Consider the following 15,646-nt stretch of genomic DNA (forward strand, 5'->3'; position numbering starts at 1 on the left):
GTATATAGAAATGGCCATTCTTATCTAAGCGCCTGAGTATTTTCGGAGTCTGTGTGGAGTGCTGTGCTATTGTTACGAAATATTCATTTTTGACTGGAGGGACATAAATGGGGAGTTAAGGTTCATAAAAGGGTGATATAGGGGTAACATTTTACAATCGACAGTTGAGGGGACATACATTAAAAAAATTGTGTGGAACCGTAAAACAGGGGAATGTTAACACAATCGAAGACCATAAAACTATAACATCAGAGAACTTGAACAGGCTTTTATTCTTAATTGATATCTGTGTACAATAGAATCTGGCTACTTGTGAACTAATATGCTAAAATGATATTATTATTATTATTATTATTATTATTATTATTATTATTATTATTATTATTATTATTATTATTATTATTAGACTTTATTTAAAGAGGGTAATCTGAGTTACAAATCAAATCGTAATTTACATCAGAGCCCTCTGAGAGCTCGAAAAAAGTACATGCGTATAAATAGCAGATACAATGTACATGATATGCGATGCTACAATAGTTAAACAAATAGGCTGACCAATAGGGCAAGAGAATGGGACAAACATTTATGACAAAATGTTTGGATGACCTTACATGACGTTTTATTATCTCAGCAGCTACCAACACGATGAGTTTGCTATTTATTTGCCTGAAGTGCCTTGTTGAGGCGAGTCTTTTAATAATTAAGTCAAGTCATTACGTATGCACGTACATTATTCTACGGTAATTAAGAGGGCTAGGGAATTTCTTTTTTGCAGCATATAGAGCAGTATGGGACAGAATTTTGTTCGTGAATTTTGGAGGACGACCAGATGTCATTGATTGAATAATTCATAGAGTGTTTTTATATTAAGGGCACATTGCATTTAATGTATTATCGATGATTGAAATTTACTGTAAAGGTAGGTTTGCCCTTCCCATCGATGTGTTTCAAATGGTACATTGCCTTGCAGGTTATGTGTCGGTACACATCCATTCTAGTTGTCTTTCATACGTCACTTTGGTAATAGGATAATCATCCATGATGAACAAGTTACAGAAGTCGCTTTTTCTCTCAAGCTCACACTTATCAGTAACATTCCTCTTCAACTTGCGAAACTTCGTCAAATCGGCTTCAAAGTCACCTTCATAATTTCTCACTCTTTTCCAGAAAGTCGTGTTGAAGTGATTGTACAACTGAATATCGACTGTTGATAATTTGTCGATGATGTTTTTCATTGCAATAGTAACTGTCGGAAGCGCAGTTTTATGAACCTTTTGAGAGTAGTACAAGATGTCCTCGAAGTCCCAGCACATTAATTTTCTCAGCAAGATCAGGGACTCGTCGAAATACTCAGTTAACATAACAAGATCGAATTCCTGGTCAATTTTCTTAATTGAGTCCATTAGAAGTGCACGTTCAGACTGAAGTATCCCTAGTCTGTCTGACAAAGAGTTTAGATCCCAGGATACCGACCCATGTACATCGAAATTGTGCTTCTTGGATTTGAGGTAAGCCGAAAAAGATTCTGAGTCTGTTGTTAAATTTCGGAAAGGTTTATAACGCTTATAGAAGAAAAATCTAGATCTAATGTGATTATATGGTGATCTCAGTATGGTTATGTATGTTGCATTTTCTATGATGTTTTCCATCGCAACACGTTTGTAAATGATGTGATTGGCTATGAAATCGTAACCTGGAAAATCAGTGCAGTTGTAGTGTACGACAGCATAGCTTTCAGACGACTTATTGTACTTTATAGCGAACCATCCATCTGGGTGCAAAGCTGCAACAAGGTTGTTCTTAAGCCCATATCTGAATAGAAGACTTGCAAGTGTACTGCCTCCTGTCTTTTCGGTTTTGACGAAAATGAACTTGTTGATCGGCTGACAGAGATTTCCCTTGGGAGCACCTGCTACGTTCTTTTGGTGTTGAAAGGTATAATTGGCTGTCAGTTCTTGCGATTCTGTTGTTGGAATTTCATTTTCCTCTCTGTAAAAATTACATTACGAGACTAAAGATGTGAACATTGCATGTTAGTTCCTCCGTTATGCACATGTACCTGGCAACCAACACATCACATTCGTAATCACTTTTCAGTGCAAGGGGTTTTACAGTGTTATGCATGCATTACGAAATGACTATCTATAATTTTGTATAGTAAGATGACCACACTGACACTGATATTTTGCACAGAGACCTTAGGTACTAAGATACGGCAACACGAACATCAACGAGTCCTACACCATATCACATGCGTTTGAATAGTAAGTTCACCTTGCATGCTCATAAAATACATGTGTCGTAAACTACGATTCTATGCCATCAAAATAACAAACAAAATAACACAAGGTGGCGAGGGCAACAGCCCGAATTGTTGCCCATCCGATTAGTGGTGATCGTTCCGGTAATGTCGGCGATGCCCGAGATGAAGGAGAGGCTATCATCAGTAAGCCGCAGTCCGAGGGTACAAAGCAGGTGGTGATCTCACCCTTGATATCATATTTTATTGGACAAATTTTTACACCAAACAAAATATTTTGCGACTAAATGTTTGCGCAGAATGCTCTCAGAGAGTAGCCATGATGAAATACTTCATTTCCAGGCCGCCAAAATAGAAATTGCTGGTCAAGTAATTTACAAAAGAGACATAATATTGTTTTCAGCCATGCACGTACACTTACTGTACAATTGACCTGGGGTGTATCTATAAAACACTTACGTAACCGATGTTATGCACAACGTCAAAAGTTCAATGAAGAATAAAAAACTTAATTCTTTTAGTTTGGGGGTGGGGGGGGGTTCTGACCTAAAAAAGTTTCTATCCTACAAATCGATTTAAGGTAAAAATTGCCAGGGGAATGAATATTTTGAAAAAATAGAGCAGAAATGCACACTTTCGTGTTGAAGCACAGTCCCTCGTGGGCTATTCAGCTCTGGGACTATTCGCCCCATAGACGAGTGTGCAGAAGCGAGAAACTCGCTTCTGTACACTCGTCTATGGGTCGAATAGTCCCAGAGCTGAATAGCCACCAAGCGACTGTGGTTGAAGCCAGCGGAGGGAGTTGTTTTAACACGTGTATAGCTGCACCTGGCCTTAGTGTAAACAATGCAGGCTGTTGGCTTCTGTTGCACCATAAACGGTAGTTTCTCTACTGTCTATGGTTGCACTCGGAATTTATAATTGTATTTTGCTACATTTCTGGTGCACGTGTAGTCCGCCTGAATGGAGCGGTGTGAACTGAGTTGTTACAACCACCAGGGACAGTTGAGATAATTTTATACCTCTGGAAGGAGAAACCTGAACTTTATTGTTGTTGTTCTTGTTCATTCATTGATAAACTTCAAGTTTGTTGTTAGTATGTTGTATTTACATTGGATGAAACACAAAGTTAAAGTGTGTTCCCAATCTTAAGTCCCACTAGCTGTATCTTTTAGCATTATTTTTATGATTTTACTTTCAAACTAAAATAAGTTGGTGACAATGTAGTCATTTAGGTCTGTGTACACACTTATTATTAACTACCTGCCGGGGCTATATATGCAATTTTGAACAAGATAAAGATTACACTGCGATTAAATGTTCGCCCAAACATTAAATCACAGCCCCATGCAGAAAAGCTAAAACCCTTGATACTATGCATATCTGCACTGAAATCTTCATATAAACCGCACAGAGTAGTCCAATGTAATCCACAAGGGTGAATGTTTTCAACTATGACATTGTATGTTCTGATTCCTTTTTAATATTACCAATTTTTGAAAATGCCAGGAAATCAAAATGACCGTTAAAATTTTAAATTACATGTCAAATGTTTCTGAAAGGAATGGTTTCCCAATGCAGTAAAAGTTCATATCTCTTCAGAGGGTAGATTTCATAAAGGAGAGAATAGGTAGATAATTTGAGGTCAACAAATTTCACGAGTTACAGCTAGTGGGGCTTTAACGATGCATTACTTTATTTCACCCCTAAATTGACTGATCCTTAGCTTTGCTTTATAAAGAAAGAGCCTGGCAACAGGTTCAATATAAGTCAATTAAGTTTCTAGGGGGGGGGGGTGGGGGGTTTGGGGGGAAACTAAGGGAATTAAGTTTTTTATCCTACATTGAACTTTTGACGTCGCCCCTAAAGTGTAGAAAGGCTGCGCACGAACAAATATACAGCTTAGCTCTATGAATATATATGTTCCGTTAAAGTACTGCTAAGTTTTAGCACAATAAATAATTTGCTTGTACGGCTTAGGGAAAGCCTAAGATAAGAATTCTATGTTAGGCTACGGAATTCATATGGCGAACTTTTCCGAAAATTCTGAATAAAATATGTAAGATATTTGCAGAATATGGGTATATCATACCACACTGCCCTTATACCGAGCTTAAATAACATTGATTAAGACATATTTTAGATAGGGTACAGTGGGCAAATACATTAGATAATATCGTGATCAAAGAAAAATGAAACCCACATCGATGAGAATTCCAAAAAATATTTTAACAAACATGTGAACTCGAAAACCTAAGTACACGAACTGTTAACAATATACAGAAAGGAAACATCATTGTCAAATTCAAAACGGGAAGGTGTATTGAGTGTGTTCATAAAACGCAAAAGTGATATAATGCTTTTTAGAATGTAGTGATAACATCGTTCTCCTATATATATGTTGAATCCATTATATGTCAGTCTGTATATTCAAATATACTCGCGCACATTTTTATTGCAATTGAAAATGATGCAAATTAATTTCATTTGTGAAATAGTGCTATGACAGTATAAAATGCATCTAAAGAGCTTGGAATTCTGAAATGAATTATTCATGCATGAATGCGTCACGCATTCGGACATGAAAACCTTCGTCACAAAACAAATTGTTAACCCCTCTTATTGGTTTTTATCCAAAAGCAATTAAAAAGTGCTCCCATCAGGCAACCACTTTTGTGGTACACAGGAAGCTCAAGCAGTAATGAGGGAATGCTTACGTGTTCGTAATTTCTCTTTCTTCGTCTGTTGATTGTTCTGGTTTACGCCAAGGCAGTACAGAGGTCCAGCCATCAAGGATAACAAGCAGCGTACATCCACTCAATGCAGCGAATACGTTCATTTTCCAACGACCCATGTTTCCTGAATGCGTAACACATACATAACAATGAAATTGACATGGGTGTTTGATTAAAGAATGTTGAAATCTAGCCAATATTGCCCACACAGATTTTTGAAAGATATGCGAACTAGTGGAAGAATTTCTGGTGATTCGTTGACGGTAACAAAAATTTAAGTTCTCGGTCTTTGGCATCCGGTTTCATTCCGCCGTAGAGTTTGGCATTTACAAGTTTGGTTGTTTTTTACGCCATTCTTTTTCTTTCATCGACGACGACGATGATGATGTATAAACAACGTCCTGTGATTCTAAAACATATGCACGGAAAGACTTCGCCATATACTGGTTTATGGATATTCTGTAGAGAAAGGTAGTTTCGGGGTAATAAATACTCATAAGGATAAACAATTCAAAATAAACAAATTCCTATCGCCGCTTCAACTATGGTGATTTGGAATAAATTTGCTTTGAAATCCCGTAGGGTATTCGCAAACACTCTCCATTGGGATTTACGCTAGTTTTATGGGTTTGAAATTGTGACTCACTCCAGTTTTATCTCAGAGAAATCTTATTCAGGATCTTGTGCAGCTGTCATAATCTTCCAAATTGGCGCACAGAATAGTAATATTTCACGCTCAAAATACATTAGCGTTCTGGGACGCGAATGATCAAGCTGACGTTTCTTTGTTTGGACTCTAACAATGCTGGCGCCACGAAATACCAGCACAGTATCGACAACATGATCTCGCTCATTTACACATTTTTGAAATAATTACCCAGTAACTAATTTTTCTCATGGAGGTATTCTGCGTACTACCCCCATGTTCTATTGTGTTTCAACCAATCGTAATATTGAGCCGTTGTTATCAGTTTAATTCATTCATGGCGTGGGTTTGAAACAAAATATTGTAGCAAACCACGCACGGGCATGTGATAATTTCTACTTTTGTAATCTTTTGTAATGACGGTAAATCAAAGTATTGTCTTATTATATTCTTTATGGCGTCGGCATCCGACATAGCCAAGATACTGTATAAATGGACACACTAACGCACAGGAAAAACTAACGAAGGAGAACATGGACCACGGCCACTCCTCCGTGGAGTGACCAAGACTCAACAGAGGACAAACTAACTTGTTCCGACTGACACACATGCATATTCATGTATCGTTGACTGCGCCGTTCGGCCTAGCCACGGTTATGTATCCAATCATTAAGTTCCAGTTATACATCAGCACTCGTCGTCAGATCCAGCTTCTTTCCTTTACGTTATGACATGGTGGAGATACCAAACCCGGTTTGAAGACTGACTTTGGGTCGTCAGTCACCTCTCGTCGCCAAGCGAGAAGCTCTACGATTAATTCCCCGAAGCACGAATGTCACCATTGCCAAGCCGACCACTTTGCCGACGAGCGAGTTCCCCGTGTGAGTAAATCCTCTACGAGCCGCTCTCAAGAAACTATCAACTTGAAGATTCACGTCGAGCAATTCCCCGACGAGGGATATCTTGAAGACGAGGAAACCACCCTTCCTGTGACGAAGGAAACGGGCCACCCGTAATCAACGATGAACAATCTCCATGCAGTAATTCTATGATGCGACCAATAAGTTTGAAATTTAGAATATAGGTCTGTTTAAATGATTGTATTTTCGATTAATGTGAAGACTATAATATGCTCTCTGGTTTCCGTTTTTATTTCAAAAGGCTCGTTAATCGCATACCTACGACAAAACAATACATAGAATCTTTGAGCCTATACACACGTGGGATGGAATACCTACAAGCGACCTAGCGGCCGATACAGCTCCGCTGTGTTTATGTAGAGAATAACTATTTTTGACACATGTTGATGAAGAAGGTGGAAATCTTTGATAGCTCAATGCAGTGGCCAGAAAAAAGAGGCTAAAATAAGCTGCAAAAATACACAATTGAAGATTTCATCATACTTTGAATATATTACATCGGATCATCCCTAAGAACATGTCAACCAAAGCTATCTGATGAGTAGTTTTTTGAGAAAAAAAACCTTTCTGACCAAAAATGGCAACAATCGCCAACCCAAAATAAAAATTGCAGATTTCATCATAATTTCAAAAGATCAAATTTAGTTCATCTATAGAAACCTGTATACCAATTTCAAAGCTCTTAGACCAATACTTTTGAGAAACGCATAGTTTGACCAAAATGGGAAAAATGGCCCCCAAAATTCAAAATTGCAGATTTCATCATTATTTCAATAAATATCATTTAGGTCATCTATGGAAACCTGTATACCGAATTTCAAAGCTATCAGATGAGTACTTTTTGAAATACACATTTTGGACCTAAAATGGCAAAAATTGCGCCAAAAATACAAAATTACAGATTTCATCAGAAATTCAATATACATTACTTAGCTCATCTGTAGAAACCTGTATACCAAATTCAAAGCTATCAGACCAGTACTTTTTGAGAAACACATGTTTTGACCAAAAATGGCAAAAATGGCCCAAAAATTACAAAATTGCAGATTTCATCATAATTTCAATAAATATCATTTAGTTTATCTGTAGGAACCTGTATACCAAATTTCAAAGCTATCAGATGAGTAGTTTTTGAAATACACATTTTTCGTCCAAAAATGGCAAAAATTGCCCCAAAAATACAAAATTACAGATTTCTTCAGAAATTGAATGTATATTACTTAGCTCATCTGTAGAAACCTTTATACCAAATTTCAAAGCTATTAGACCAGTACTTTTGAGAAACACATTTTGACCAAAATGGCAAAAATTGCCCTAAAATTAAAAAATATCAGATTTCATCTTAATTCCAATAAATATCATTTAGTTCATCTGTAGGAACCTGTGTACCAAATGCAAAGCTATCAGATGAGTAGTTTTGGAAATATACATTTTTGACCAAAAATGGGAAAAATTGCCCCAAAAATACAAAATTACAGATTTCATCAGAAATTCAATATATATTACTTAGGTAATTTATTGAAACCTGTATACCAAATTTCAAAACTATCAGACCAGTACTTTTTGAGAAATACATTCTTTGACCAAAAATGGCAAAAATTACCTTAAAAATGCAAATTTGCATATTTCTGCACAATTTGAACAAATCTGAAATAGATCATCCCTAGGGACATATGTACCAAATATCAAAGCTATCTGACTGGTAGTTTTGAAGAAGATTTTTAATAATTTTTTTTACCAAAAATGACAAAAAAATGCCTTAAAAATACAAATATGCAAATTTCATCACGATTTGAACAAATCTGACTGAAGTCACCCTAAGTAAACTGCATATCAAATTTCAAAGCAATCGGAAAAGTGGTTTCACAGAAGAAGATTTTTTACCAAAAACACCAAAAAATGCCCCCAAAATACAAATATACGAATTTCACCAATATTTGAACAAACTGAAGTGAGGTCACCCAAAGTGAACTTCATATAAAATTTCAAAGCAATTGGACTTGTGGTTTCAGAGGAGAAGGCAATTGTTGACGGATGACGAGGGACGACGATGGACGACGACAGAAAATCAACCTATTTGATAAGCTCCGCGTCGCTGACAGCGGAGCTAAAAAACTATAACGCAAATACAAGCGGGTTGGGAAAGAAGGAAATTTTGTGTAGGTTTCTTGGCTTTCAATTTTCCGATTATATTGTCATTTCGAAACTTGCGTTTGTATGTAATTACTGTGAGAAAATTTTCAAACGACGAGATCGCTGAATAGAATTACTGAAAGGAAATTAACCAACCTCGGTAACTCTACAAACCAACCAGTTTTGATAGGACACACGACCAATTGAAACGAACTATACAAGCGCTAGAAAAAGAATCTGAACTCAAGCTACCCAAGAAGTAAAAGATTACCTTACGGACAAAAACTTAAAGACATTTTCTTTAATGTGCGCTAAGAACAAATAACCATGAGAATAAAATAACTGAATAAAGAAACAAGGACTCGAAATGAACGAACAAAAAATACAAAAACATTTTACTTTACTGTCTTTTTTCATAAAACGTACCTTACAAAAACATTTTTACATGCATTTGTTATAACTGTGACGTCTCTTAAGTGTTTTATCAGCTGTTGAGTGACACATTGACATTTGCTGTGATTTTCTTGTGTAAGATCTCGTAGTTTGCGGGGTAACGGCCGGCTCCATCATACTGCCTGATGTCACACACTAAGAAGCAAAATTCTGTGTTTCACGATTCAATATGATATCGCAATAGGAATTTTATATATATTATGTTGTATTGTATATTTTTTCTTCAATTTTTTAGTTACGGTTGTGTATTTTTTAACGTTGCCTCTAATTGTCAACTCGTGCTTTTAGTTATGCAAATTTTCCTTTGTATGAAAGTCAATTGTTTTACTTTCGCTGAATGCCCAAATCTGAAAACGTTCATTGTTTGCTTCTCTCAAAACTTTAACAGTGTTAGGTCCAACAAAATATCATTTCATGCACTTAAAATCTCACGTTTCCGTACGAATGATGATATATTTGAAAGCCATTTTTGCAAAGATTTTTGGAACACCAGTGCTTGGTCTCTATTTCCGTTTTACGCTAAGCCAGCGTGTTTTTCTTGTTAGTAAGATTTACGAACAGGCTTTATTTATTATAATGCTGACGGCACACCAAGAGATGGTCACAAGAAGACGCACAAAGTCCGCCATCCGAATGCCTACACGCTCTTTACTATTTTTCTTCGAGGCCAAACGAGCCCAATTATTACCCGCAAAAGACGCGAGGATTATTTTTAGGGTAAAAGCGATCATACATTTTATGATTATAAATCACACGTGTTTCAGACTTTCTTTTAAAGAAATGTACTTTGTCATTTTCTCAACTCACGGGGAGCGGACGTATTATTTTTAAAATGAGGTCATTTTCTATTTCGAAATTGGCCCATGTCATAATCTTCCAAATTGGCGCACAGAATAGTAATATTTCACGCTCAAAATACATTAGCGTTCTGGGACGCGAATGATCAAGTTGACGTTTCTTTGTTTGGACTCTAACAATGCTGGTACCACGAAATACCAGCACAGTATCGACAACATGATCTCGCTCATTTACACATTTTTGAAAGAATTACCCAGTAACTAATTTTTCTCATGGAGGTATTCTGAGTACTACCCCCATGTTCTATTGTGTTTCAACCAATCGTAATATTGAGCCGTTGTTATCATTTTAATTCATTCATGGCGTGGGTTTGAAACAAAAACAATTGTAGCAAACCACGCACGGGCATGTGATCATTTCTACTTTTGTAATCTTTTGTAATGTCGGTAAATCAAAGTATTGCCTTATTATATTCTTTATGGCGTCGGCATCCGACATAGCCAAGATAATGTATAAATGGACACACTAACGCACAGGAGAAACTAACTAGGAGAACTGAAGGACCGATAAACACGGTCACTCTCTTGTGGAGTGACCGAAACAGGACATTAACTCAGAAACTGGAGAACTTGGACCACGGTCACTCCTCCTCTGTGGAGTGACCAAGACTCAACAGAGGACAAACTAACTTGGTCCGACTGACACACAGGCAGATTCATGTATCGTTGACGGCGCCTTTAGGCGTAGTCATGGTTCCGTATTCAATCATTAAGTTCCAGTTATACATAAACACTCGTCGTGAGATCCAGCTTCTTTCCTTTATGTTATGACACAGCAACAATGCATTGTATAGTAATATTTATTCACCACATGCTGTGACTTGCGATAGTCCAATGGAGAAGACTTACTAAAGTGCAACATCTCTATCATTTGATGCACGCTGTTTACTTTATAGAGTGCAACACAGTCTCCTTGGTGATTATCATATGGAATCACTAAAATCACAGTAAAGGATTTGTAGCCCATTAATGCGTTTGAACATAGGCAAATAGACAAAAAAAACATTATTTCAAAGTAAACTGACAAACCTCAAACATTGAACTTTGTCTTTAGGAGGGGTAAAAGCATATATTCATCACGTTTGTTCCGTTTGCTCGTGACACTTCCTTGTTCCACTTGGAAGTGGTACACCTGTTATGCTTTCATTTTGTAAACACTATGCTCTTGGCATTTCTCTATTCATTACGAAAAGCACATTCACCTGATTCTCATTGTAAACACTACCTGTACAGTTTACATACATCTTCATTATTGATAAATGGATTTAAGTTATGACAGTGGCTATCTGTTCAGCAAGTGTCAACAAGCTTAATGCGGACTTAACTTATCCAGTATATGGAACACACCGTGAGACGAGACACAGGGAAACAAACATTGGCAAATATTATCAATGCTGCAGCTAACTGTCCCTTTGAAGTGAGCACTTCATCTGTAACAGTCTTCTTGCTTCATTACACAGTGAAAAGATTCATTGAAAACAATATTCCTTGTTTCTACACTGATTCGGCGGTGTATACAACGCGATTAGAACTAATTTGGGATAACTGGATGGTAAAGTTATGTCGATTTCATATGCAAATGTAAGCTGATTTGCTTTTCTTTATAAGTTACACACTTGTTTTTATGAGAATTTGTAATATCGCAAAATTAAGTAATAGGGCACCTAATACTTTTGAGAAATTTGAAAAATATAAATATCCAATTACCCAATTATTATTCAGTATTAGTTTCAATGAAGTTATACATAAGCTTATCTTTTATCGATTGATTCATAAATGTTTGGTAATGATTCATTAAAAATTTGCTCGTCAATTGTGTTGTCTTGCTTGGGAACAAGACTTATTTGTCTGGCTTTAGAAATCGTATTACAATGATTTTGTGCTCGCAGAAATAAAGAAAAATTCAAAATCCATATGAAATGCGATGAAAAATGCAAATCCGCAAGAAATTCAGCAAGAAGCATTTTTTATATACTAAAAACATGTAGCATAACAACCAGCGATGTCTGTTCCCTATAATTATATTATATTAGGAAATACAATCATAGAGATGAAAACGTCTTCCGCGTTAATCTGGCTCGTATTCAGATTGATGGCAAGCTATTCTCACTGTAACAGTTGAGCGTTAGATAACACATTTAAGTTTACTTCAATAGAATTGAACTTATATCGAGGGTCGCTCTTTCCATGGCACAATAGTGACTAAGCTCTAACTTTAAATATGTTACTGACAACCATTCATGTAATTGATTTTTTTTTCGATGGTGATTTTGCAATTCCTCATGTCATACATGTACATATCAAATTGTTACATCGTATGGTGAAGGCTTGGATTGTCTCGCAGTAACAGTCCGTGATATTAATATCATCAGTAAATTAAAAAAAGGTTTGTTCGACTTATATTCAATTTATCACCATGCCAATAGTTTTTAAACATGTTTTTGTAATGCTGTTTTTATTAATCCTCTTGTATATATTGCTGTTTCGTTGTCTACTTTAATCTTTTAGTATTATTCGTTTCTAGGATCTTTCAGTGTCTTCATACTCAGGCTACTCGTCAGTTGTCTCTGTGTAATTATGGACATTTTAAACACTTTTAAGTTGTTCTATTTGTTGGCTCATTCTGAAATGGGTTTTTGCAGAGTCCTAAAAAGTTAAACTTAATATCATTAATCACACTGAATGAGGATTTTTGAAGTTCTTTGGTAAATACTTAACTTAATATAAAATCTTGTTAAGTTTGTTTGTCCACAAATTATTCACAAACTATAAATGGCAAGTCAGTAAAATAGTAAATTTTCAACGATCCCCACATCACTAAATGAGCTCATGACCTTGTAAAGTGTTCCATGCTCACAACAACACAGTATCTGTTGGTTGTAATCTGGTAAAAAAAATCAATACTTTTTCAGTGTTGCTTTATGTTCACACCAGCCTTTTTAGTCCCCACGGACACCGTCCGGGGGGACTTATAGGTTTGGTCATGTCCGTGCGTGCGTCCGTGCGTGCGTGCGTGCGTGCGTGCGTGCGTGCGTCCGTTCACGCAGATATCTCTGAGATGCCAGGAGCGATTTCATTCAAACTTGATAGAAGGATTACTTCATATGGCATACAGATGCACGTCAATTTGTTTTGTGATACGATCCAATATGGCCGCCAGGCGGCCATTTTATTACGATTTTTTCATGTACAGAGCCATAACTCAGGCATGTTCCAACCGATTTTATTCAAAGTTGGTACAAGGACATTGACCAATGTCATACAGATGCACGTCAATTTGTTTTGTGATACGATCCAATATGGCCGCCAGGCGGCCATTTTATTACGATTTTTTCATGTACAGAGCCATTACTCAGGCATGTTTCGACGGATTTTATTCAGAGTTGGTACAAGGACATTGACCATGTCATAGATATGCACATCAATTTGTTTTGTGATACGATTCAATATGGCCGCCAGGTGGCCATTTTATTACGATTTTTTCATGTACAGAGCCATAACTCAGGCACGTTTCAACTGATTTTATTCAAAGTTGGTACAAGCTTATTGACAAATGTCATAGCTGTGCACGGCAATTTGTTTTGTGATACGATCCAATATGGCCGCTGTGCGGCCATTTTATTACGATTTTTTATGTACAGAGCCATAACTCAGGCATATCTCAACCGATTTTATTCAAAGTTGGTACAAGGACATTGACCTATGTCATACATATGCACGTCAATCTGTTTTGTGATACGATCCAATATGGCCGCCAGGCGGCCATTTTATTACGATTTTTTCATGTACAGAGCCATTTCTCAGGCATATCCGCATGTTTCAACCGATTTTATTCAAAGTTGGTACAAGGACATCGACCAATGTCATAGCTATGCACATCAATTTGTTTTGTGATGCGATCCAATATGGCCGCTGTGCGACCATTTTGTTACGATTTTTTTCATGTCCTGAACCATAACTCAGACATGTATCAAGCGAATTCATTCAAAAGTATTTTTATCACAGACCTAATGAAGAGGACTCTATCCTCTTTGAGGACCTGTAATCAAAGTACCGATTAACAAGTGGGGACTGTGTCATCAACGATGACTTGTTTTGCACTAAAACGTTATTGTACCGACTTCAATAATGCATAGGTTTCCAAACCCTTGCGCACCCACTATTAGTATCACCCCAGACCTCCTTATAGTCCGTTCAGCCTTTCACATACACACTGTTAATATTTTCCTTGAGCATCGCTCATGTGGCATCGCTTGAGATACAGCCATTGACGACATCTTCCAAAGTCATTATTATCGACCAATCAGCGGCAAGGTTCTAATCGCATTGGTCAGGGCATACTACTGTTCATTTTTCAATACCATTTTTCAGCTAAAGTCGGTTTTAAAGTCTGTTTTAGGGACAAATAATTATAGAAATGTACAGAATTTGAAAATCCTCTAAAAGAGGGGAAGGAGCGTATACATGATATACATGGGCAGGGGTTTATGTTCGCATGAATACCATAGGTAATGACAACAAATATAATGTGTTCATTCTTATTAACATAAATGTGATCAAATTAAGAGGTGTGAATCATAATTCCATTTACTAAAGCCTAGTGTAGTAAATAATGTATCGTTCGTTCACTTTTCCTACAGAAGAATTGTAATGAGCCACTTCAGTTTAGATGGAATTGAAACACATATGTAAAACGATAAACGGAAAACAGCCAAAGTACCTTATTATTTAAAAGATTGCTATATGACACAAATAACTTTTGTTTTTCCTGATACATTTTTTACACCTTTAAAAAAAATTACCAATACCAGCTATGCATGGAAAAACTAGACATTTCAGGTGCTCAGAGTGAACAATTATGCGAAATTTGAGTATTTAAATCACGTTTTCGGATGGTTAAATCAGTCAACATCCACCAATCAACTGAAAAGTTTTGTTGTCGGAAGGCACTTAATGCAACAAAAGAGTATTGGGGTTTCATTTGCAAATTATGCCACTAGTTGTATATTGTCAAATAGTAGGTGTTTACGCCCTTCTGCAATGAACGATTTATAACACTTACATCAAATATCGATCGTCTCTTTTCTTACCGAAGGTTTGAAAATTAGCAGGTTAAGCTGGAAAACATTTAATAACTGTTTTACAGCAACACGCCATTACAAGATTTTGATTTTAAATTTGCAAAAACACATGATCGAACACTTCGTCGGCTTGTTTAAAGACAATGGCGTCACTTTTTTACATGTAAAATCAAACTGCTCACCTTTTTAGTGAAGTAGCAAAAGACTCTCTCAGATCTGTCCGGCAACCTTAGGCGAAGGTCTAACGGTTTACATATCAATGTACGCCCTTATATTTGCAAAGGTTGTACATAACCGCAGTCAGCAGATGCCTGACAATCACGTGATCGCCTGTTTAAGCAATGAAATCGTTAACAGATGTTCCAGTTTGGTTTCAATCAGCTTACATTTATCCTTATTTCGATTGGTAACATAAAAATGCAGAGATCAATCATAATACCCAATCGCTTTTGTATGTATTTAATACTACATAGTAAAAAGTTCAAGGGTTGCCCTCTGTCACCCCGGATATTTCTGGCCGCCGTTCTCGAATACCAGATCGACGAAGGATGCGGTCCCCCA

The 15,646-nt window shown here is 36.7% G+C and overlaps 1 protein-coding gene across 1 annotated transcript; it reads right to left on the reverse strand.

Moving 5' to 3' along the window:
* Positions 1-478: 478 nt before the first annotated feature.
* LOC139148659 (galactose-3-O-sulfotransferase 3-like) lies at positions 479-15,342 on the reverse strand. The gene is made up of 3 exons (XM_070720153.1): positions 15,268-15,342; positions 4,978-5,119; positions 479-1,989 (listed from the first exon to the last, which is right to left on the reverse strand). The coding sequence occupies exons 2-3, from the start codon at positions 5,112-5,114 to the stop codon at positions 972-974; spliced, it is 1,155 nt and encodes a 384-aa protein (XP_070576254.1). The 5' UTR covers positions 5,115-5,119; positions 15,268-15,342; the 3' UTR covers positions 479-971.
* Positions 15,343-15,646: the final 304 nt, after the last annotated feature.

Source organism: Ptychodera flava, chromosome 13 (assembly GCF_041260155.1).
Source record: "Ptychodera flava strain L36383 chromosome 13, AS_Pfla_20210202, whole genome shotgun sequence".
Taxonomy (NCBI): Eukaryota; Metazoa; Hemichordata; class Enteropneusta; family Ptychoderidae; genus Ptychodera; species Ptychodera flava.

Excerpts from the sequence above, each read along its gene's own strand:
- LOC139148659 (XM_070720153.1), bottom strand. The coding sequence starts at position 5,114 with ATGGGTCGTTGGAAAATGAACGTATTCGCTGCATTGAGTGGATGTACG. Across the intron at positions 1,990-4,977 it reads GAAAGAGAAATTACGAACAC|AGAGGAAAATGAAATTCCAA; the intron begins GTAAGCATTCCC and ends TAATTTTTACAG.